The sequence below is a fragment of the Bombus vancouverensis genome, chromosome 13 (genome assembly GCF_051014615.1).
Source record: "Bombus vancouverensis nearcticus chromosome 13, iyBomVanc1_principal, whole genome shotgun sequence".
NCBI lineage: Eukaryota > Metazoa > Arthropoda > Insecta > Hymenoptera > Apidae > Bombus > Bombus vancouverensis.
Genome location: NC_134923.1, coordinates 7,555,753 through 7,580,558, shown reverse-complemented (window position 1 = coordinate 7,580,558; position 24,806 = coordinate 7,555,753). Strand labels below are relative to the sequence as shown.

General features: G+C 39.3%; 3 protein-coding genes and 3 non-coding genes across 33 annotated transcripts in view; 3 read left to right on the top strand and 3 right to left on the bottom strand.

Annotated features, from left to right (window-relative positions):
- Positions 1-10,867, top strand: part of ss (aryl hydrocarbon receptor spineless) — a 160,084-nt gene extending 149,217 nt beyond the window's left edge. Inside the window, exons 5-11 of one of the 2 annotated variants that reach the window (XM_033346031.2) lie at positions 1,465-1,674; positions 3,234-3,528; positions 3,651-3,792; positions 3,867-4,334; positions 4,415-5,321; positions 6,298-6,575; positions 6,935-10,867. In XM_033346031.2, coding sequence (XP_033201922.2) covers positions 1,465-1,674; positions 3,234-3,528; positions 3,651-3,792; positions 3,867-4,334; positions 4,415-5,321; positions 6,298-6,534 — 2,259 coding nt within the window. In that variant the 3' untranslated portion in view covers positions 6,535-6,575; positions 6,935-10,867. Of the gene's footprint in view, positions 1-1,464; positions 1,675-3,233; positions 3,529-3,650; positions 3,793-3,866; positions 4,335-4,414; positions 5,408-6,297; positions 6,576-6,934 lie in introns of both variants that reach the window. The other variant, XM_033346021.2, reaches the window with a different exon arrangement.
- Positions 369-440, bottom strand: TRNAM-CAU (transfer RNA methionine (anticodon CAU)). Its single transcript has one exon. It is a non-coding gene; the product is annotated as a tRNA-Met (tRNA).
- TRNAM-CAU (transfer RNA methionine (anticodon CAU)) lies at positions 891-962 on the top strand. Its single transcript has one exon. It is a non-coding gene; the product is annotated as a tRNA-Met (tRNA).
- Positions 1,177-1,248, bottom strand: TRNAM-CAU (transfer RNA methionine (anticodon CAU)). Its single transcript has one exon. It is a non-coding gene; the product is annotated as a tRNA-Met (tRNA).
- A 105-nt stretch (positions 10,868-10,972) lies between the features above and the next one.
- Positions 10,973-17,422, bottom strand: LOC117163615 (uncharacterized). 3 transcript variants are annotated; one of them, XM_033346043.2, is made up of 11 exons: positions 16,879-17,419; positions 16,584-16,772; positions 16,024-16,280; positions 15,527-15,698; positions 15,093-15,274; positions 14,755-14,985; positions 14,578-14,680; positions 13,534-13,605; positions 13,169-13,263; positions 12,931-13,087; positions 10,973-12,856 (listed from the first exon to the last, which is right to left on the bottom strand). In XM_033346043.2, exons 1-11 carry the CDS (start codon positions 16,964-16,966, stop codon positions 12,075-12,077), a joined length of 2,328 nt encoding a protein of 775 aa, XP_033201934.1. In that variant the 5' UTR covers positions 16,967-17,419; the 3' UTR covers positions 10,973-12,074. The 3 variants fall into 3 exon arrangements, with proteins under 3 accessions (XP_033201934.1, XP_076479754.1, XP_033201944.1); XM_076623639.1 differs by lacking the exon at positions 16,584-16,772 and having other exon boundaries at positions 17,331-17,422; XM_033346053.2 differs by lacking the exon at positions 13,534-13,605.
- Positions 17,423-20,951: 3,529 nt separating this feature from the next.
- Positions 20,952-24,806, top strand: part of LOC117163530 (pleckstrin homology domain-containing family G member 5) — an 83,031-nt gene continuing 79,176 nt past the window's right edge. For 6 of the 25 annotated variants that reach the window (XM_076623993.1, XM_076623988.1, XM_076623990.1 and 3 more), the window contains exon 1: positions 20,952-24,628. In XM_076623993.1, coding sequence (XP_076480108.1) covers positions 24,508-24,628 — 121 coding nt within the window. In that variant the 5' untranslated portion in view covers positions 20,952-24,507. The remainder of the gene's footprint in view (positions 24,629-24,806) is intronic. The other 19 variants (XM_076623982.1, XM_076623985.1, XM_076623976.1 and 16 more) reach the window with 19 other exon arrangements.

Here is a 24,806-nt window from a genome sequence, read left to right as displayed (position 1 = left end):
GCATAAAATATCCAAGTATAGGGATACGTCTGAACGAAGAATAAACTATTGAACGATTTATTAAACGTTCGTAGAAGATCTATTGAAAGCTGTGCAGTTTCTGTTTCTGGTAATTTCCAATGTTATTTTAAGAAAATAAAATGACGTAAGAGGTATAATTAATGATGCAATACAGTGAATAAGTATCTATAAGATCGCAGTCAAAATACAAGTCTATACTAAATATAAATATAAATCTATATAACAGACATGTTTTTGTGAAGAAAGAAAATTATAGAAAATTTATTTAGCAAAGAAATTGAACAACGTATGTCTACTATGAGTGTACAAGAAAAAATTTAAAAAAAAAAAGACACTTTCGTCTTTCTTAGCAGAGCGTGGTTTCGATCCACGGACCTCTGGGTTATGGGCCCAGCACGCTTCCACTGCGCCACTCTGCTGCTGTGTCAGACACGTCCCTAAAGCTGTTTTTAACGTACTTACAGGGGGTGAAAGTAAAATAAATCAATAACTTCGAGTTATAAAAATTGATATCGTACTATGAAGTTCTTAATGATAAAAAGGCATAAAAGCGTACAAGACAGGAAGCTTTTTTAAACGTTACATTCACGTAACATTCGTTACGAAACTTTTTTATTGGAAAACATAAAACACACTATGTATTGCAATATTTTTTTATATAACAAATAATAGCGCATTCTATCAGGAAATATCATCCTTCTACGTATTTGAAAATGTGAATGGCCAAATTTAGAGTCTGGCGAAACAAAATATACTTATATTGTAAATTTTCAAACATAGAATTATAAAGCTACATAACTATATTTATGAAAATTAAATTGTTTAACATCCAATCTCGTGAAAAATTATTAACAAACAACCCTCAACGAAGCAGAGTGGCGCAGTGGAAGCGTGCTGGGCCCATAACCCAGAGGTCCGTGGATCGAAACCACGCTCTGCTATGGGTTGATGATTCTTCTTCTTCAATCTTTTTTTTTTTTTGCTCGTCCATTCTCCTGTGACCTGCACACTTCTACGGCCTACTCTTACCATTAAAATTTAGTTAACACGCCTAGAATTAAAAGAAAAATTATAAAGAAACTTTGGATAAACTGGCTACAAGCAACTTCTAGTAAAAAGATTGAAAAAAAAAGTTTTCGAGAGAAATAACCCTCTTAGCAGAGCGTGGTTTCGATCCACGGACCTCTGGGTTATGGGCCCAGCACGCTTCCACTGCGCCACTCTGCTTCGATGTTAAGGTTTCTACGAAATTTCAGCGTGTTGCAAATTTCTATTTTTACTCGTTTAATTACTTTCTCTAACGTTGATCTATCGTTTTGTATATCCTACGTTACGACGAATAATTCTACATACGCGTTTCTATGATCAACTTTAAAAATTTGTCTTTTAGGCGATGTCCGAGGGAAACTCATTCGTTAACTACCCATTTTTTATTTGTTTCAGTCCGACATTGTCCATCAAAGCGTTTACGAGCTGGTCCACAGTGAAGATCGAGAGGAACTCCAAAGGCAGCTCATGTGGAATTCTTTTCTACCCGCCGAAAGTGCGAGTCTCCCCTTGCACGACGCCCTTTCACCCCAGCACAGTCATCTTCTCGAGCGCAGCTTCACCGTCCGCTTCCGGTGTCTCCTGGACAACACTTCCGGCTTTTTGGTGAGTTTACGGCTGTGTGAATTCGAACGTTACTTCTCACAGAATCTATAAAATGCGTTTTCCCTACTTGAAGGTAACGTTGAGATTGCTTCAGATTCAAATTGAAATCATTTAGTGGTCATCGTCGTTCAAATAATGTCAAATTCAAAATCGTCTGTAGCTTGTTTCAAGGCTGTGTCAAGGTTACTCGAAGACCTTGTTCTCTCCATTCGCATATAATTATCGCTTAAATATTATACGAAGCAAATTTAGACCTAAAAGAAGAAGCGATTGTGATCTTAAAACCCCTCGTCATTGCCAATATTGTTTGGATATTCGCATAACCCAGGAGTACACGTTTCTACCAGCAGTCGAATCGATAGCGAGTCTTTAGCTGTGCGTATCTCGCATGCTTGGTCACAGTTCCATGTTCGTTTAGTGAATGTGCAACGTAATTCTGGTTCATTCATGGAAACCTCCGTGTACAGAGTCACGCGAACAAGGATGATCCGTTGACCCATGAGGAGGAACAGTTTCCGTACTGGTATCTTGTTACCCGTATCCCGGTAAAAATCGTTCTCGTTTCAACCCGTTTCTGATAGAAGAGAATAGGTTCGAACGAGCGTTACACGATAGGCTGTGTCGCGAGGTATCGATCCGATTTTTACATCAAATTTTCATAATTGCCAGCGCGAGCTGCCCTGCAACTCACGATAATAAAGTTAATTGCGGAGGAGGGAGTCAGTCTCTCCCTTGAACCATAATTACCGTGTGTTTTCCTCCGGCATCTGGTGGCTGGAATTGCGGCGATCTTTGTCTCCAAGAAGTTGCCCTAAACTCGTCACATTTTCACATTTTCGTTGTTATTTTCAACGAGCTTGTTATTTTCGTTGCAATTTTTCAATAATGCAATAACTCCCCCTCCGTTCGCATTCACGTTCGTCCATTATCAGTTTGTGTATCTCACGTCTTAAACCATTAAAGATTATCGTATTATAGGCATTTCAGTTTTGTGGATTTCGCAAGATCGTAAAATTGAGAATAAAAAATAAAATAAAAAGAATATTAGACGAATCCAGTCTTCGATTGGTTAACACGAGTAGTTTAGTCAATTGAACTGGCGAGAATAATCTCACTTGGATTTTGATAAAAACGCAGAACGTTTATCGTACCGCAAAGAAGAACGTCGATTAGGACACTTCCTTTTCGTCGTAAACCTTTTATGATTACAGTTTCATTTTCATAAACGTTAAAGCGCTGATCTTTTTGCATGACTGTCCTATGACCTGGTCGGATTACGAGCTCCTCCTTTTCGTTCTTCTTTATAGCTTTGGGACCCCCTACTTGTCCCGCGTTACACCTCTGTATTTGCTAGCTGTCTGGCGTAAGGTAATTAGTGTTTTGTCGTGCTGCGGCTCGCCAAAGGGTAAACTCGATTTTGTCCACGCTTTGATTTACGTTCCTCTTCATGGACGATGGATAACTACCTTTTTTAGTGGACTACTCCGCGAAATCTGCGAGAAAATCATGCCTTTTCTTTCGTTTCGTTTTCTCGTCAGTTGAGTCTGTTCTTTTTCCAGCGTTTGGACATCAGGGGACGAGTGAAGATACTTCATGGTCAAAACAGGAAAACGGAAGAGCCGCCGCTGGCTTTGTTTGCTCTGTGCACGCCGTTCGGCCCACCATCGTTGCTCGAAGTTCCGCAAAAGGACGTGATGTTTAAAAGCAAGCACAAGCTCGACCTTGCGCTGGTTTCTATGGACCAACGAGGAAAAATGTTGTTGGGATATTCGGACGCGGAACTCGCAAACCTTGGTGGCTATGATCTAGTCCATTACGATGATTTGGCGTATGTTGCGAGCGCTCATCAAGAACGTAAGCATCGTTCCGTATTACATATTAATATCTCGATATTATTTCGAGAGATTATATTAAGTTCGATAAATAACACGTAATATTATAGATTCAACTATGTGTTCTATGATGATAATTTTTAGTATTGAAAACCGGAGCATCGGGCATGATAGCGTACAGATTCCAGAAGAAAGACGGCGGGTGGCAGTGGCTACAGACTAGTTCCAGGCTAGTCTACAAGAACTCGAAGCCCGACTTTGTCATCAGCACGCATCGGCCACTCATGTAAGTTTCGATTCGAAAACTCGATCAAATATTTTCAATTTTATTAAAATTCTTCTATCTTTGTAATTTTTCAGGGAGGAGGAGGGCCGGGATCTTCTCGGTAAACGAACAATGGACTTCAAAGTGAGCTATTTGGACGCCGGCCTAACCAACAGCTACTTCTCGGACAGCGACAGCCTCACAGGTTCCGTGATGACGCCGACACTTCCCAGCCAACCGACGTCACAGAGAGTGAACAGGCGGTACAAGACCCAGCTGAGAGACTTCCTGTCCACCTGTCGAAACAAACGTACCAAACTGACCGCTCAATCGTCCGTTTCTCCACCCGCCACACCCACTGTCGCATCCGTGGATTACCTCGCGGCTGATACCAGCGCTGCAGCTGCAGTTGCTGCAGCGTACAGCAACCTGAACACGATGTACCCGACTGCTTACGCACCTACTGCGGTCGCAGCAAGCACGGATCCCTCGTTGACCACGTATATTGGTCACACTGGCAACTATCATCAGACTTTGTACCCAGCTACTGCGTTGGACAATAGGTGAGATTTCTCGAACATTTACATATCAAATCGAGAAGTTCGTAGGGCAGAGAATAAACGATATTCGTCAACAAATCCAGGTACCTTACCGCAGCGACGGAAAACCTATTCCAATACAGGCCTCTGGGCTCCTATTATCCAGAGTACCATACCAGCACAGCGTACAACGGTTTCATCGACGTCTCGCTACCTACTTACGAGACGCATCAACTAACGAGTAAAGCGGAAGAAAAGCTGTACTGTCAACAACTGGGCGAATCTCCTAAGTACAGCTACGTAGAAACCAGACATCCTAGCAGCGTCAGCGGGTCCCCGTATGCAGCCAGTCCTGTTGCGAGTGCATCGACGATGCATACTGCAACGGCAGACATTAACATCGTCCGTGCTGGTAGCAGGCACTCCCTGGAAGGCGGAGCTTCCTCCAGCAATTCCGCTGGAAGTTCCCCGGTAACCGGACCTACGAACGGCGTGCTCACTCCGAAAATAGAGGACGTGAAACCGGAAGTTTACGGAAATGAGGCGCCACGACAAACTGTTCTCATGTGGGGAGCGCCCCCTGCGCGTACTCCACCGAGAAACAACGGCAGCTACAGTCCACCCACGCCACATTCCACCCATTCCTCTACACATTCCACTAACGCTAACGCTGGAGATCCGCTCAAGTCTCTGGCGGAAATGAATTCCATGAACGGCGAGTGCAAATGGCGACAGACGTCGCCAAGCGAGCAACAGACTACCGCGCCCAGTTCACCGAGGACCAAGACGCAGCCACAGCAACAGCATCAACACCATCAACAACAACAACAGCCCCAACAGCAACAGCAGCAGCAACAACAACAGCAACAACAGCATCAGCAGTACCCAGTGACCACGTCTCAGTATCAAGCAGCAGCGGCAGCCGCGGCTGCAGCTGCGGCCGCAGCAGCCAGCACTATCGGATACGCGCACTCGCATCCAGGCCATGGCCACGGGGAAGCGGGCTCCGAGGTATGGCAAGGAGTGCAACACCACCATCACTACCAGTACTATCCCTACCACCATCACCACCCCGCACCACCAAGGCACGCGCCCCAGTGAGTGTCACTGCTGCCTCACCGATTTTAAAGTATACTAGATGAAAGGGATACAGTGAGGTCGCAATATCGGTCAGCGATTAAAATTTACAACTTTCGACAAAGGCGTTAAGTAAGGTCACCAATTGGTCTAACCGCAGGTAGGGTCGTACCAATTTCACACGCAAGTACGCACTTGCCTCGGTATTAATTGTTGCGATCATGGAAAGTTGTAAACTTTAACCACTGTCCGATTTTACGATCTCCCTATATCGCTTCTGTCTACTATAATTCTTCCGACGTGTGGAAATGATTTTGAAGTATTCGAATGGCTCTCAGGTCGTAGTTAATCCCTCTAGGATAGCCGAAGTGGGGTAGATGTAGAATTTATTTTATAGAATGATTTTGTTTCGATGAACCGGGAATGTTCGATCCATTTGATTTTATTATAAGTCATCCTCGAGGGGTTAAATAAAAATAATTCCTAGATTTTGAGGAAAATTTATTTATTTGGTGTGATAGAGTAAAAATAGTCACGCGAGAAGCGATATAGCTACCTTCGATACCTTTGATATTTGACTGCTGGGCATGCACGTAACAAGTAATGCACAAAACTTCTCTCAAGCGTACCACTATAGATTTAATCATACTCTGCATGTCCACGTTAATTCATTTCTCGGAACGTTTATTTCGAACTCGAACATTTGTTTTCCGTATAGTTTGATTTTACTCACTGCACTTAGGAGAAAAAAATTACGCTCACGTCTAAATCGTTGAGAATTAAAAGGAAAGTTTTATCAAATGAATTACTATGAAGAACTATTGAGTTAACGAAGTATATAATAAGAACAGAGATAAATGAGGGAGCGGAAAGGGTTGCAAATAACGGGGAAACATACTTTCGGTTGCAGCACACCCCCGTCAGCTGTGGGAACGGGGACGGGAATCGGCATGGGCATCGGCCCGGACAGCAACACCAGCAACAGCAACGTCTTGTACCACCCACCGCACCACCACCCTCAGCACCAACACGCGGTGGCATCATCAGCGGCGGGAATGGGCCCAACTGTCCCTCAGATTCCAAACCGGACGCCGGGAGTCCTCTGTTGTCCATCTCTGAGGTGACTAACACCCTGCTCAACCAATAGTCTCTTCGTGACCTCAGCATCGCTCCGTTTCAGTGATGAAGGTAATTTCAGGGTCAATTGACGAAGGTAATTTCAAGTTGATCAAGGTGATCAAGTTGTGTGATAATTATCAAACTGATCAATATCAGATTTTGATTTACTTCTACGAATCGAAATATAAAGAATTCGTGAATGTTGACAGGGTTAGAGAAGAAAGGAAGAAAAGTTAAAGATGCTATATTTTCAACATCTCGATATTTTGTCTATTCTTATACATCATACGTATTCTATATATTTCTATATATCTCTATAAAACATACACAAACGTTTAGAGTATAGTAATTATTACATTTCATAATATTTAATCTGATGATTCTATGTAAAAATGTTTCTCAAATGCCATCGTCTCGACTGTTCACAGGTATCTCCCAGGAGATAGTTTCACCGAGGCGAATCGCAAAACGCGTGACTGTACCATACAGATAATACCGGTTGAAGTTGTTAAGAGTGTTGCCGTATAATGCTGTAACATAACACACTTATTTACAGTTAATGCCCGACGTTGCTACGACGTATGTGCATGTACGCCTGATTACGTTCGTTCGACCGTATTGTTAAGTTTTCGCGAGAGTTCTCCGGGGGTCGTGCAGAGTTTCGAGTCTCCCGCTCGTGGAATTGTGAAACCACGTGAAAGGGTATGATTACGGAGATCCTCGTTGGCTGTATTCGGCTGAAAATCGACGTTTACTACTCGCGAAGCGAGTTTGCACGATAGGAAAAGATAGCAATTTTCTTGCGAGCCGAAAGATTGTAATTTAAAGATACGTTTGTAATTAACATATCGACAATGTTCGAATTTGTAATCAATTCACTTGGAGTGTGGCTAGCGTGCCCCTTTGATCCCAATGGCAACAATATTTGTAAGCTTCTTCTATTCCTTGTAATTATTAAAAATAAGCGTGACACGCAGAGGATCTCTGCCTTCCATGAAAATCTTCTCAGGCGAATATTTGAATGGTTCTTGCTAAAGGGACGCGATAACCACACTTCCACCCTTCATCCTTCGAACAGGAAAAAGAGCAATATAGAATTCCGTCGAGGAGCACAAAATTAATTGCCTCGATCGAGCTATGAGAAACGCAACACATACGGAGTTTAGTTTTAAATTAGGCCTGCGTATATTGTGTGATCGTTCTGTACGTACTATCGTTGTTTTATTCTTTCTTTCTTTGTTGATCCTTCGCGACATCGGGTATCAGATTTTATCGGTATTGGATCGCGAAGTACTCTCGTAAGGGGCTAATCGTGTCATTGCGTTTTTGTGCGTGTAATCATTTTTTAATGGAGTACACACGATTCTGTGATATGTGTTAGGTAACTTAAAGTGCGGTATTCTTCTAAAAGATATTTAAGATTCGTGCACGCGTAACTGAAAACGAGGAAAAATTGAAGGGAATTAGACAAACGTTCAATGTTTGCCGCACTTATACGAGGAATCGAATTACAATAGCATCGCGAAACATTCCATCTCATATTCCAAATCCTATTATGGATGGACCAAAGTATATAATACGTATTATCGGTGGCAATAAATTAGCTACAAACATCCCCCTCTACATTTATACATTATCATTTTATCATATCGTTAGTTTATTTAAAGCAAAAATACAACTCGAAGTAATTCGATTCCTGGATCACACTGTTTGCGTTTTCCTATTAAAGAATGTCAAGATGTGGTTGCGTATTCCATTGAACGGGCCAAGACCAAAATTAAGGGAAGAAAAGGGGGAAACTCTCGATTCGGCTGAACAACCTCAGTCTTGCCAATGTTTTGTTAATAAGTTTGTAATTTTTGTACTTAATTAATTTATACGGCTATTTATGTACACGCGCGTAAATCGACGTCTAGAGAAGCTAGGCGAGCCTTCCATAATTTTAGACGTATACTCTCATTTCGCGAACGTAATGTCCATGCTCGGGAAACGAGAAGACTGCGTGAAATTAAAGGAAAGGAACGGAGATGAAATTATTGGGGGAAGGGTGCCGGAAGTCTCGATCGACTTCCCGTGGCATCGAACTGTCCGCGTTTCGAAGAGGAGACCAGAGTGAATTTCTCAATGCTTCGAATCTCCAGGCCGAAATAAGAGGTAGAAAAGAGAAAAACGTGATTTTATTTTGCGCATACATATCAGAAAGAAAAGGAAGGCGAAGGGAGCGTGTTACAATCCTTCTCTTTCTATTGCAATCTTGATATATATATATATACAAAGAGATATATATGTATACATAAAGATATATATATTGTATTATTTGCTAGTAGGAACAACGTTTAAATTTTACGGATAGCTTAACGATTTTTACGGCTACCGACGAAATCCTCTTTTTTCCTTCCGATCCATGCATCCTTTTGAAACTTACAAACTACGATTATTCTGTAACTTTACCCTACTTCATATCGTTGTAGTGTTATACAATATACGAAACTATTTTGCTATGATTCTTTGTAAACATCCAATCCGCTGATCGGCTTTGCGACATAAGGCGAATCTGGCGACGCTCGTAGACTTGTTACTGACGTCGTTCTTGAAACAGTAGATTATTTACAATTTTTAAAATCCATTGGCAACGAAGAAAAGAGGATACGAATGTACCAAAATGTCTTTGCGGACAAATGATGAAAGAAACATCGACAATAAAAAAGCTACTGGACATATCAATTTCTATATATCTTTCTCTCGTGGTTTCAAACGAAAATCACAAAACGGGTATAAACAGAATTTCATTGGGAAAAGAATGAAGGACGTCAGTAACGAGTCTCGAGAACCCATACTGTAAATTCACATCTTCGATCGTAACAGCTTGAAACTATGTTTCTTTGCAATATCGTATGAAGATCTACTATTATAAGTAATTGAGTCTAGTCCACACATAAAGCGAATTAATTATATATCTACTATGCTTAAACTGTGACAATGTCCTCACCAGCGAAACAACCCCTGCCGACAATCTTGCTTGGTAAACGAATTACCTCTCCACTGTACACATGTATCTATACATAAACCCGCGTTAACAATCCCGAAATCATTCGTCAATCTTCAAATCGAGGTAAAAACATTTCAGATCCAATTTTCTCAATAGTGTCAACCATCGTAACAATATTTTTATTACAAACTCTATAGACGAATAGAAAAGATTTCTCGTATTTATATATGTTTCTCTAAAGACTGCAAACAATTTTGCGGCCAATATTTATTGTAAAATTCCAAATAACTATTAAATAATGTTCTTACGATTTGAGGGTTGACGCCTGGCCGTCCCCTTCTTATTTGATCACAGTGGTGAGAATATTCTGACAGTTTAAGCATACATGTATATTTACTGTATATTTAAATTAAGGTATCTTCTAACGAATATAGATAAGTTTTAGTCGATATAGACGATTCTCCCCATAGTTATCCACATAGATCAAAATATGTACCTTATTTTATAGTGACCGGTATCTGCAGACAACATGCAATTCAGTCGTGGCCCTATCGAGTTGGATGACACAAGTGGAAATTTTTTTTTATCATCGCGCGTTCTCTATTTTAGATCGAATATAAAGAGCGTTCGATGGCGATCAATAAAACAACATATCACCGAGTGCCTATTTCGATCGAGAGGACTATCAGATCAGTGAGACCAATCTCTGTTGATTTCTTACGATGTAAAAAATAAATAAGAGGATACTATACTATTACGGATATCGAGAGAATTAAATAAATGTAAGATAGATACGAACTTGATAGTTGATCCCCTCTTTTTCAAAAATCTCTACATACTAAAAGTAATAAATATTATTACTCGATAAAGAGAAAAATCCTTATACAACAAGATATCGTTACATATCAATTTTTAAGAAATTCTGATACTCTGAAATTTATCAAGATATCTCGATTAAACGAACGTTGCTCAATGAAAAAGACAAAATTTACACTTTGCAGATACCTGTATCTCACTATTTGTAAAATTAACTCGACTATCCTTGGGCTTAAGCGGATGAGAAAAATGAGAAAAAAGAAAAAGATAAAAGATAAACGAGAAGCCCTCGCCCTCGTCCTCTGGCTAAGAAAACGTGTTGCATCCTGTTCTGCAGATGTTCTTTTATATATCCGAATGTATCAAAGTGAACACGATAATCATGCCAAACCAAACTTTGACTCTCCTCAATCACTCCATCTAATTTATCTCCGATATATTCTATAGAACCTAATTACTTATTAACACTAAACTACTAAATGCTAAGCTCTACGAAATGAAATTTTAAAACTGTATCAAATGTTTATATGAAATAAATTATAATAATGCAATAGAACGGACGTTCTATCTTCTCTCATCTACACTACAGTGGAAGAAAGACCAAAAGTAATAAAGAGAACTGAAACTTTGATTGTAGGTGAAAATATTTTACTCCATCATGTTTTAGGTATACTTCATCATTTTCTTTCTTTTCTTTCCTTTTTATTTATTTCAATTAAAAATGACTCATTACACTTATCATAGCAATATGTATGTAAGGCCCATACTTACAATACACTAAAACGTAATGTATGTCGAATGTGTGTTAATACATGTAATCGATCCAACAGACAAATCTGCGTATATCTGCGATACGTATTAATAACGCGCCACGTTCATTCGAGTTTTAACAGTTCATTCTATCACTGACATATGTCTTGGCGAATATCACTCAATACATAAAAGACAGACTCTCGAATTTCCAGGAGAACAACAAAAAAACAAAGAATCGTAGATTTCTAAATGTACCGATTCTCAAATGTAGCGACTAAAATTCATTTATACCTGATTAGTTTCATTTTACTGGTGTTAGCAATATGACGCAATTAAGCTTGTATGAGAGAAGTAATAGTGATTCATTATTTATTTGTGAAACATACTCAACGTCCGATATAGTTGAGACGAAAGTTCGTGCTATTCTATGCGATTGATTCGAAATGCAGGCTAATATTTGTTTGTATAAAATGGATACATCGTTACAAAATAATAGTATCGGAATTGTGAACGAAACAAGTTCGCTGGCGTAGGTACATGTGTCTGATTATATTCCGTGGAAATAAGTTCTTTAGAAATATATTCTATGAAAAAAATAAAGATTAATTCGTTTTTATGCAGAAGTAACGCTACAGTTAGAAGACTGATAGATCGAAACAATTACAAACTGTTCGGATACTACTATACTCATATGCACTATACAGTTAGAGATAATATGTTATTCGAATGAACCTAATAAAATTGGGAAGAAGTGACCTAATCGATATCCGACATCACTAGTAGCGCGCGCATGTAGGAAATTTCAAATGGACAATCACAATGAAAATCTTTACTTTCGATAATATTTGTGTTATCTATGGACCACGAAAGGTATGTCTTTCTTTTTCTTTTCATTATTATTATTTCCTTTCTGATTTGTTTCATTCCTCCTTTTAATTCCGTACGAATATCTCAAAAAGTTACTTAATTATGAATATGTATATACAACCTTGGCTAGAAGTTGGTCAGGTTCAATTCCTGTACCGATGAGACGACGACTTCTTACCGTCCCGATGATTCGACTGCCTTGATCTCGATCGTGATTTTCTATGATCCCTAGATCTAGATCGTGTCCTTCTCTTGCTCCTAGAAACGTAAGATTGCGAGCGTTTTCGTTCCTTGGAACGCGTTCGGGATCTGTCTCTAGCCCTGGATCGTGATTTTGATCTCTTCTTATCCCTGGTACGAGATTTACTGCGTCTCGTAGAATAGGACCGACTTCTTCTTCTACCTCTCGAATGAGAACGTGATTTCCTTTTTCCCCTGGAACGTGATCGCGACCATTTCCTGGTGGCCGAGCTGGATCTAGATCTACGACAGCTTCTCGAGCGAGATCTACGCCGTTTACGATTTCTCGATCTCGATCTGTGCTTCTTGCTGGACCTATAATTGCTCGAAGACCTTGAACGATATTCTTTACGAGACTTTATCGATCTAGACCTGGACTTGCGTTTGTGGCCACGCTCGGAAGAACGAGATCGAGACTTTCTGCCTCTCGATTTACTTCTACTTTTTGATTTCCTTTTTCGGTATTCACGATCACGAACTTTGCTCGATCTTTTCTTCTTCAACGAGTTACGACTCGAGTCAGAGCTCGTAGACTCTGAACTGCTAGATTCGGAATCGGCTGACCCCGATGGAGTATTGGTCTTTGCCATATCAGGCGGCACTATTTGTTGCTGTGGACTTTGTCCGCCGCTCGACAAAGTTTCAGACGCTTCTCTTTGATTATTTATCGTTTCTTTTTCATCAACTAAAGTAGTGATGTTACGAAGTTACGCTTAATGATGTAATGACGACTTAGTTTTATTATATTTCGAAACATACCTGAATCTTTGCAGCTTGTATTACCAGTATGATTTTCCTGTTGTTTATTATACTGCTCCTCGTAACGTTGCTCTTCTCTCTCATCCTCCTCCGCCAGACGCGCCTCGATTTCCTCCTCCGTCTTTTTGAACGCTTGTTGCCGCCGTTTCACCGTTTCCTGTAACAATAACGAATAACAGCTTTCATACTTCCTCCCATCTTTAAACTTCCATCTACTGTAATGAACAAAACCACTTACTATAAGCTCGTCGTCGCTATCATTGTTTTGAGCCTGGACGTGTTCGTTCTGCTCCTCCTCAGACTCGCTGTTGCTGTCGCCATAGATGCCCAGACCTATACGAAACAAAAAGTTTATTATCCTTGTTCGTCATATTATTGTGCGTTCTTGTCAAAATAAAGACATACTCTCGACCACTAAATATGCTGCCGCTACGATCGAAAAATGTCCTGAAAGACATCTTCGTTTCACGAGAACTTATAAGCGAGCATGGCTACAGAGAGAGTGGTACAATGCACGAACGCATTTTTTATAAATGACTTCGTGTACACGACCGGTTCCTAGGATGACCGTGCGTTGAAGATTGTAAAGGCGTAGCGACTTACCAAGCTTACGAGTGATCTGAGCAAGAGGGGCCATGTTGTTGAGGGATGCGACGGGGGTCTCTCCTGCAGGGACTTACAATACACACGCATTTAGTACCAATGGCTAAGTGCTATCATCAGGATACCCCCCAAAATTAAATGGTACTGATCACCGATATCACAAGGAGAGTCGATCCTGCCTTCAATCCTCATATACCTTAAGAAATCTTTAATAGCAATCCGTTATAGATATAAGAAACTGAAACTGCTTCATTAGAATGAACATTAGTAGAGGAATATATCAACAATCAGTTTACGTGCAGAGCCATAAGGTAGAGCAAGATGTCAATAAAAAGAGATACGGATAAAGCCGTATAAAAAATATTACACTATATATTGATAGCTAAGATATAAAAAGCAAATAAAAGATAAATAGATCCCCAAAAAACAGGAAAGTAAAATTAATTATATGTAACTCTTTTATATTCTTAGTAATAAACGCGTCTTCGAACGAGATCTAATTGATCAAAAAGTAGAATGAAAATTTGTTAAAATAATATTTGCCCTTTATACGCGTTTCTTTTTCGCATATAGTAATTATATACCGAATCAAATCATATAATTTTTCACCACTTCTCTTTTTTCTCGAACAATTTATTCTTTAAATTTAATACAATCTTTTCAATAAATAATAAAAAACGATTCGATAATAAACAATTATCGAACTAATTCTATCGAAATCGAGAATTCAGTTAATAAAAATTGGGTAACGTAGTATTTTATAATGCTATTTAAAGAAAAAAAAATAGAAGTATCACTCATGGTACGTGTATACAAAATCCTGGAAAAAATAAAGTAGGATATCCTGAAATCATCGAATAATTAACTCTATGAATTGAACAATTTCTGTTTAATGTTTAAAAGCTTATATTACACAAATGGGCAAATAAAATTCACCGCAACACTGCACGAGACTCATATGAATCAGATTCTGTGCACTGGTGAGCGAAAGTATGAAATACGAGTATATCAATTTGTTAGTTGTATCGTGTGTATCTGGGGTACCTTTGGCACGTGTGCGGCTCCAAACCTCTCTGCATATAGAACCGATTTCTTCGTTCGTTACCTCCAGAAGAATTTCCGTCAGCGATCTCCGTACCTTTAACATCTATACCGAACGAAATATATAATATATCGAACTAAACTGCAATTATCAATGAATTTGATCGAGACAATATTCACCACATCCTGTAGTATCTCCTCTCTCGTTCGTTTCGGAGTGGTTATAGTCGCGCTAGACGTGGTTGGGCTTCTATCTGTATGCGTATGCGCATCTGGAGAGTCTGCATCTCGAAATCGTGATTTTCGTGGGCGAAGAAGTATGTCTGGGGTACGTTCGAAATTCTTTTCAGTCACCTGTTGATTACGTACCCCCTCGTCTTCTTGTTCCGTTTCCTTTTCGGAATCAGAATCCTATATTTCAAATGAGCAATGAGAAATTACAAAATAATAAATATTTCTTTAGGATATTCAGCTTTATTTGCGAGGCACGTAATTAATGCATTTATTGGGACACGTACAAATTTACTTTTAGAAGGATTCAGTACAGCCCTAGCTTCGTCCTCGGCTTGCTTTCGGGCTTCTAATTCTTGTTTCCTTAGTATCTCTTGCCTTTCTCTCTCAACAGCTTTCTGTTTCTCTTTTTCCATTTTTTCTAAACCTTCCCTAATCCATGCTGGCAATTGTCTACGTTTTGCCGCGTCTATAGTAAAAATATCTCCATCGTTTTACCACGGTACCGCACACAATGTTATCACAAGTGTTATTTCATGACAACACATGAAAATTTATTAACACAACTAATTAGCTAAGGTATTGTGATCACGTTAATACTGCACTTTGTTGCGTATCTTTGTAATTAATGGCAATTATAATATTATTATATTAAAATATCCTTCAAATTATTAATATCTTTTACCATACACATTCCAACAACTACATTTTTTAAACTTGCCTATGGTTGTTGTTGTATCTTCCTCAGGTGTTTTTTCCCTATCTTCACGACACCTTACTGTATCCATGGGCCTCATATGTGATCCTCTATTTGCATGTCTGACACCTTTCATGAAAGGAGGTGGCTGAGGAGGTATCGTAGTAGGTGGCTCTCCAGACCAATAACTATTTACCTAAATATAAAACACTTATTATCTGTAACTTCAGATCTAGTCTATTTTCCACTACAGAATATGTATCATTGATAATTAAATAAACTTCCTTATCACACAATACTTGAAATCATATCAGTTGGGAAAAGTAAACAGATGTCAAACTGAGAACATAATTCAAACTACAATATATCAAGTAGTATTTTCTCTTTTCAACTTTACAATACAAGTGTTTAAAAAAGTAATAATACAATTTCATACATAGTTCTGTATTGCTAGGCTTAAATAAGGAGGGGAGTGTGGGAATCTTTGGAGTCCTATATTATATTAGAAGTACAATTTTAACCTGACTATAAGGTTGTGTTGGAGGTACTGAATTATAAGAATACAACGATGGTGTTGCTGGTGGTGGCACACTAAATTCTGATGTTGTAGATATAGTTGGAGCAGGTGGAATAACAGGCACTGTTGGAATTCCCATAGGTTTTCCATCAGACCCTATAGAAACACCAGGGGGAGGTACACCAGTCCATTCCCAAGTACCTGCACCAGAACCTGAGGTATTCCAATGGCCCCATTGAGTCCACTGATTCCAAGCTTCAGCTGACATGAAACAATTATATAAACAATATATATTATAAAGAAACATTGCAAATAACTTAGGATATCATTTAACAAATGTAGTGGTTGTAAATAAACTATGGGACCAAAATTATTTGTACAAAATAGTTTTTATAGTAAATTAACATCTTTTATAACAATAGTTTTTCTAATAACAATTAAACTATTTTAAGATACAATCAATTATGAACTGGTAACCATTTTTAATGCATTAGATACAATTGTACTATATATGAAAACCTAAAATTGGATAAAAAAGTCTATTAGTCCAATTCTTATTATTACCCGATCCACTAATTGTTGGTGCAGGTGGTGCTGGCGGTACATCATCTTCTTTCGTATCCATATCCATTGGAGCTTCTCCGCTACCATCAGTACCAGGGCATATAGGATTAATAGTAGGCGGAGGTGGTGCTGGTGGCACTACAGTCTCTTTCATTTTGATCCATTGCTGAGCTAATGCTGCCCAATCAACTGAATGGCGATGAAGAGTTTTGCATGACAATTAAATGATGTAGAATCATGGCAAGAAATGAATCATATATATACTGGATACTGAAATACTTCTTATGCCATTTACCTTGATCGTTACTCATATTTTGGTAAGCGGAAGGATTTAATGCCCATTGGGTTGGGTAATCCTTTCCCTCAAACATATCTCCACTCATTTCTTTTATCTACTAATGCCCCCCGGAGGAAAACAACAACTACGAATCAACGCACTTTAACCTTGTAAGTGTATAGCGCAAGCATTGGTTAGCAATAAGAAATTAAAAGACTACTGAGTACAATAAATTGGCTACATGATAGGAAAACGTTGAATTCCGTTACTTTTTATCACTTTCACTGCACCGATCAATGTTTTAATACACTTCGAGGCGCCCTATTGCAATATATGTTACTATATCTAATATACACGACGATTACATACACGATTCGCGAAAGTTTATCGCGCTCGAAGCAGCGATCTGAAACATAGGTTAGCCTAACCAATTCGGGTTAAACTAATACAATTTTACATTTTCTACGTACTTTTTTTCACCTAATGTCTTAGAAAACTTCCAAACTACACTACCGGAAAGTATTACATCTCCACTAACGGTGGCCGCGAGGTGTCACAACTTACCTAAAGGTTAGTTTCCATTAACGAAAGCGAATGTGGCGCCACCAGTAAAATTATCGCCACATGAAAACAGGAGCAACAGAATATACTAGTACGTGAACGATCATCGCTGTTCCGTGAAATCTTCTAACTCATATATCAATAATTCAGGTAATTATAATTTTTTACAATTTATATAACATTATTTCATCGTACAAGTCATTTGGGGACTTATAACCTACCATATCCGTATTTGACGATCAAACGCAATAGCTTCACATATAAGAACATGAAAGTTGTTCAAATATTATTGCGCTCTTTGCACTTTGCGCCAAAACCTTCCGCCATTGTATTTTCTTATCTTCCGACAATTCAAACATTATCCCACGGAATTTGAAGAGATTTTACAATATCCAGTGTTGAAATACTGATTATGTTTTTAGTGGAATGTGAAGACATGCTATAATTCGATACGTTCATCTCAAATTGAAGAGCAAAACTAGAAAGAAATAACAATCGTTCTATTTCCAGACTTCACAAAAAAGACAAATAAGCAAGTTTTATTGCTTTTGTTATTAATAGTTAAATTATCTTTTATGGTACGTATAGAGAAATATCTGTTGTAAATTTTGTCCGCCTTTTGTTCTAAGTTTCGTTAATTGTGTTTCTCCAATCTCCCTATAAATATATCGCTTAATTATTCAAACGAATGTGACGAATTAAAATGGCGAAAGTCTAATTTGGGGTTCAATTGTGTTGCAGAGGGTCGCGGGGTGAATTAACGGATTCAGTTAGTGGGGATGAATGTACCACCCTGTGTCAGGTGTTGTGCCACGCGGCCGGCTAGTCTCCTCAACAACACTGTAGCTTCACGGGCATTCAGGACAATTTAGCTTTCGTGTACGCATCGAGAGTCGTAGTAAAAGCAGAACCATTAGTATAATCGTTTCTTCTTACTTTATAATTACTTAATGAAAACTATTCTATTTTAGTTACTTAAATAAACTACAGAAGAAAAAAGCAGTGTAATTTTTCTATGAGATATTTATGTTATTACTAAACCACTAATCAAACGAAATGTAGTACGTTGTTAATTGTTATTTATTTTTACTACGCGATACATACAAAAAATTACATCAAATATTCTGTTATTCAGATTTCAATGATATTGAATTTCCTGAGTTTCTTTCATCATTCGAACCGAAACCGAATCAAGTGCTTCGTCGATTGGTGCACACCGGAGGAATCGCAGTTTCCAGAAGACTGGACTCTAACGATCATTGTTCTGTAAGTACTCTGCCTATACATATTGCTTACTACAATTACGTCCTTAATTAGAAAACATTCCCGACGCGTGCCAATTAATATTTTTCCACGCAATGGCATCCAGTCTGAATATCACGATTTGAATTTAACTCTATTCCGTGAAATGCAACGGATTTCTAAAGCAAGTTGTTGATTTAATAAAGATGCCGGTTGAATTGCGCCGGTTTCACATTCATGCGCTGCCATTCAGACAACTGGGCACAATGCCGCTAATTCGTGCCCTTCTCTCTTTTAATGCGTCCTCGTGCTTAAAAGTAGCGTAGAAAAATTTTCTTATCGACACCAAATCGAGCGTGCTAGATCCAAAACTGGAATTCATAGATCTCCAAACACAATCAGCCAACGTTGAAGATAGCTTTTCATATTTAATGTACGGAAGTCACGGCACACTCGAAGCATCACAAAAGAGTTTATCTATGAAAAAGATAGAGCACAACGGAATCGGTGTTGCAAAATCAGCTTGGATAGCAAGTAGAATAAATTTAGGTTAAACGTTTTATCGATTCCCGCGGACTCTCTGAAGGAACGGTGTGTTTCATTCAGTTGAATTCATCGTTGGACACCTGAACAAATCCTTAACCGGCTAAGGATGTCAAGGAAACGATGAAACTCGCCTACTAGGCAGTATGCATAATTCACTCGCCCGATTTGGCATCGTGAAGAAATACCATACGCACCGGAAATCATCGAAGAGAGATACACGTACACACCGACGAGTGAGTCGTACGTACATGAAGCCCTGAAGAAGGACGTTCGCAAATTCGACAGCCTTAGAGTACACGTTATCGATCTGGTTACTTTCATGACCTAGCAATAGACAACTCGTATCGACATTTTCGCACGTGTGCCAAAGGATGCGTTTTAAAGTTCGCAGAACCAGCTGGATTCCTCGCACGGGTTATGTCGTGAACTTTATTACGCCTCATAATGATGTATGCATATATCTATCACGTAGGTGGTTTGCGACTTTCTCGATACTCGTAAAAGTCTGATATTGATCATTATGACACGAATGTGCCAACACGAACTCGATAAAGCATCAGTCGTGAACGAGAATTGACATTGATTATTATTTTCATCTCCGGAAGAAAATGTAATTTTAAGAGGCAGAGATCCTGAATTCGTACGTTATTGTCGTTTAAACAGAACGATAAAATAAATCATGATAGAACGTCTTGAAATGACAGTTGAGTGGCAATTAGCATGTTTTATGCAACACGTTGCATCCATGAAATATCAATCTCTACGTTTCGTGTGGTCGTAAAGCGTCGCTAGTAAAAGGCTACCTCGTTACATTCGACAGAAGTCATTTCACGGCTCTCGAATATCGAACACGCCAGCGGGTTTCGCTCCCTTCGTCAATAAAACGGCAACATGTGCTTTACGTTCGTTTTATAGCCAGGCTAGTTTCAGAACTCTTATAACGTATTTCAGACATCAGCGAGCATTTCCCGCAATCATTTCTCGCGGACATTAACGCGATTCTGTGTCCCATCATGCTGCGATACGTCGGATATAGTGCACAAACCTTCCGAATCGATTTCGTCGTGAAACTAAGCCGCCTAGGAAAACCTCACTCCATTTTTGCTAATTCATTCTCTTTACATAGATTTTTTTATCTCTGATGATAATAGATATTCAGTTCTAAATGTCAGCGCTATAAGAGTCGTTAGAAAGGAGAATACTTCAGAACGGTAGAATAATAAACAAGCCGGCATTGTTATGTACTTATTTTTTTTTTTTAAATTTTGGTTGTCCGCTTCTGATTTAGTTCGATAAGAAACTAAAGATATAAAGGTCAAAGAGTGATCAATTCCTATGTTCACAACATTATTTCAATTCTGTCAAGCAATCAATTTGTCTTAAATTAATTCCACCGATACGTATAATCTTCGTTAAATTAATTTTGCAGGAAGTGAATGCTTAATTTTAACCAAATAATTAATGAAACTCTATGAAATTGACCAGTTTGGCGCAATCTCAAAAGCACCAAGCATCATATCACACGCACCAAGGTAAGAAATCAATCAAAGTTGGAAGCAAAATTTTAAAACAGCTGAGCACCACTGATACGCCACATTTTTCCTTCGACGGTTTCTTTCACGATCGCCGTTCTATCGTCTCTCTCTTTCCAACCACCGTGTCTCCCCCACCAACTCAGGTGAGCAAAACGCTTACCTCGTCTCACCTGTTTTCTTAATTTCTTGACTACGCGCGTTTGCGATTTTCGCGCTCGCTTTACATCGAGACAGCGCGAGATCGATAGAAGTCACCGGTCTACCTGCCGCGAAATACGCGGCGGATAAACCGCGTTATCGATCTTCCACGTTCTTGATACATCGGACAACTCGTTCGAATCGTTCGTCGCGGAATACGAACTTGGATCAGCAGTTTCTTCTTATCGTGAGTTTCGTGCATCGAATCGGTTTTATCACGGCGATAACGTTTGGTGAAAATGTGCCGCGATCGATAAGCATGCGGATTCCGACGACTACGGTGCCGGACCACCTGTTTTCTAATTCTTTTGTTTACTATAGAACGCAGATTCGTCGAGGCGAATCGAATTAATCGGTTCGAACGCACTGCGTCGCGTCGTTTCAAACGCTTTAAACTGTGATTCGTGTGGAACGGAGACCGAGAACGGATTAACGAATCGTCGAATAGTTTGGAAATTAAGCATAGATCTAGTGGGAACGTATTAATCGTGTTAGATCTTCGAGATCAACGAACTGTCACGCGATCTTCTCGTGTGTGTGCATGCCCACGTGATTTGTTTTTCTTTTTCTTTTCGATTTGTATCGTTTCACAACCGGAAAATGTTAATCTGCGAAAATTGTAGAGAATGCGGTGAAACCTCGAATTCTGTGTGATTTACAATCACCGGTCACCGTCACGATCGCGGTTGCGATCGCGGACGCAACTCGCGCGATTATCGTGCTATGAAATCTGTGTAAACCAGTTCCTTCGCTTGTAATTTCGTTTGTTATTCGCAAACGTATTCACTTTCGGGCCGTATCCAGTTTCATTTGGTCGAGAGGTGCCTTGGGTTGCTCTGCCATATTGGGACCAACTGATCATCCATTGTCCTAAGATGAAACACACTCCGACTATTGTATAGACTTCCTTTTATAGCCACGTGGTATCGTATCTATTCAAAATCTATTATTTTCACGCCAATGAATTTCCTTATTAGATTCGTGCGTTGTGACGATACGATCGTAAAAAAAAAATGTAAAAATCGTGGAAACTAGATTCTTCGAAGATATTAGAACCTGTGGCTAATTGTCACACGTGCAACGTTCATGGACGGAACTTTAAAGAATCCAATTTTGACATAACGCGGTATAATCGTTGGAAATGCTAAGCGCATATCGATAATAGTTTTTAAGTTTGCTTCAGCTAGTTTTAATCTACTGAACTTCGCGCTACCTTGAACAATCTTATCAGCGCATTCACGAACGTGGCAACGCGTTACGTGGTGCATCGATTTAACTGGTGCAAAATTTTCAACCGAGTATCGGCAACGCTCCGCGCTGATACCAGCGAGTTTCGTGAATTTCCCCCTACTCAGCTTTAGCTATCTATTTTTAACCGACTCGCCCGTTATCGCTTTAATATCAATAAATTATAATTCCACTATAAAACATAGTATCTTATTGCACAAAACGATTACTTCGTCGTTTACGTGTTCGTCTCTTTCTTGGAAATTATTATAGACGGTGGTGGAACACACAAATGAAAAATTGTAATACTTCTTTCAAGTCGTACGTTTCCACGTTCCGGCCTTAATCATTGTTAATTGTTGTACTTTTACGGCGCTATCGAGGCGCACCGCTCGTGACGTTTCTCGTAAGTCGACGATAATATCACGATAGTCTGTTACCTTTACGATAGCGTTAATTGCCGATGACGAAACGTGATCATGTATGTGTTCGCCCGAACTATGTTTACCGATAAAAACCCGTGAAACATTCGTTGTACGGACAATAATTCGTCTAGAAAATTTTACATTCGTTTCTGTTGAACCGATTCGAGCCGTGGTTCGATTAATTCACGCAATTTATTTATTAATTCGACGCGGGAACTAACGCACACGCACATATACACACACACACACACACACACACTCTCTCTCTCTCTCTCTCTTGTGGTAATTCGATGGAAGTTGTTAGTTGAAAAGTTGCAAATTTTTCTAGCTTTTTTGAAAATAGAAACAATCAAGCGCGATAACTTCGATACGATTAGTTCGCATCGCAATGATAAGGAAGAAACGCGATAAGAAAAAATACTGATACAGTGCACTTCTGACTGCAACGATTGCGACCATGTGATTTCTTCAGAAGGTTGGGGAATTCTTTGAAATCAATATTGCGGATAAGAAAAAGATGGAATGTGTGGAACTGATAAGGACAAGTATATACAAATGAGGAAAAGATAATGAGAGGTAGGCTATATTTCGTTGATCAGTCGCGGATTTATCGGTAGAGAAAGAGGGTCACGAGTAATGACGTGATAGTTAATGCGACACGATTTGGTAGTGGTATTTATTAATCTCAATAAAATTCTGGCTAACTCGAGCGCAAAATCAACGGCGATCGCGAGATTAATAATTGAGCTATTGGTACAATTGATAACGATATGCCGCCAGCAGCGGTTAATTAATTATAGCCTCTAATGGAACTACTTGAAAGCAAATACATAATGCGTAATAGGATCGCAGGCCACAGTATCAACATCTACAATGGATTACCTCTGACATCAATATATTCTTAATTAATCATTACCTCGCAGTTTTTTTTAACATTCTGCCAATAGAATTTAATTCTACACTGAAACTACCAAACATGATTGTAATATAAACACATGTGCTCGTATTCGTAAAAGAATTAAAATAATAATCTAAAATTTTCCATAAGTGATATAAATCGAACTTTGCTTCTTTTTTCATTTAAGAATTTTTTTTCTAAACTCGACGTCTGTTTCTAGAATGAAAATCGAAATTGTATTACACGTAGCCATTATAAAGAACATTAACATTCGATTTGTTAACCGAAATATATTTTCTCAGAAGAAAAACAATTATCTAGATGCTTTTGAACGATAGCGTAGAATCTCTTTTTAGGACTTTAATTATCGGTAATTCCAGCGTTCAGTTTCTACTATTTCTGCTACTTGTTCACGATTCAAGGGCGAAGAATCTCGAGAAATAGAGACCGACAACCAATGGTTGGAAAGAAACAGTTAACCTGAGAACCATTTACCACGGAAGTTTGCACGTTGTTTGGCCACGATTTGTTCGATCAACGTTACTACCGGAACAATAAACGTCGTTCGCAATGGAACGATCTCTCGCTCGGTTCTGTAACAATTGCGCGATCCACGCGCGGCTATAATGCGATTCTATTGATCCGATTCACGGTCTGACGCGGCTCTGACCGGCCGCGTGGCAGAGAAATTTGCAATAATCGGGAATCGACGAAAGCCGCTTAATTGTTCGCTCGAACGCTTGTTCGTTCTACGAGCTCGGTGTTTTATTGACGGTTCATCCGCAGTGCTTCGCGTGATTGGAGTTACACGTGAATCGGACGTTTATCTCCGTCGGGCCGACCTCGATGAAGCGCGGCCAATTTCACCTGGCCGCTGAATCCTTTTGGAAGAACGAAACGCGACCAATTCGTCCAGCTGAGACGCGGAACAATTTTTTAATAGGACTTTGCGGCTGAAAAGGGAAGAACTCTGTTCGGTTGTACGTGTGTATGTGTGTATATCGAGTTTGGCACGATGACAACACTGAAGAAGGACGAGAAGCGGGCTTCGAAGAAGTCGAAGAACGTCAGCCAGAAAATCTCGAGTTGCAAGAAGCAGGTACCCCCGAAGAACAGAGAATCGAAGGTGCAAGCAGGTACTGCGGTCTTAGACGAATTTCGCCTTCGAAGTTTTACTCCTCGATATTACGCTCTATTATCTACCTACCGAGAAATCCTTTTAAAAACTTTTTAAATCTCCAAAGTTCCCGATATTCTCTATCTTTCTCTAATATCTTATTAACCTGTGCTTGCCTGAAAGTAATTTAAAAAAAT

Bases quoted from the DNA above. Each gene is read 5' to 3' on its own strand.
- LOC117163615 (XM_033346043.2), bottom strand. From the start codon at position 16,966: ATGAGTGGAGATATGTTTGAGGGAAAGGATTACCCAACCCAATGGGCA. The intron at 13,606-14,577 runs GTACCCCAGATA...GTGTATTGTAAG, and splicing joins GAGCCGCACACGTGCCAAAG to TCCCTGCAGGAGAGACCCCC. The intron at 13,264-13,533 runs GTAAGTCGCTAC...TGTTTCGTATAG, and splicing joins TCAGATCACTCGTAAGCTTG to GTCTGGGCATCTATGGCGAC.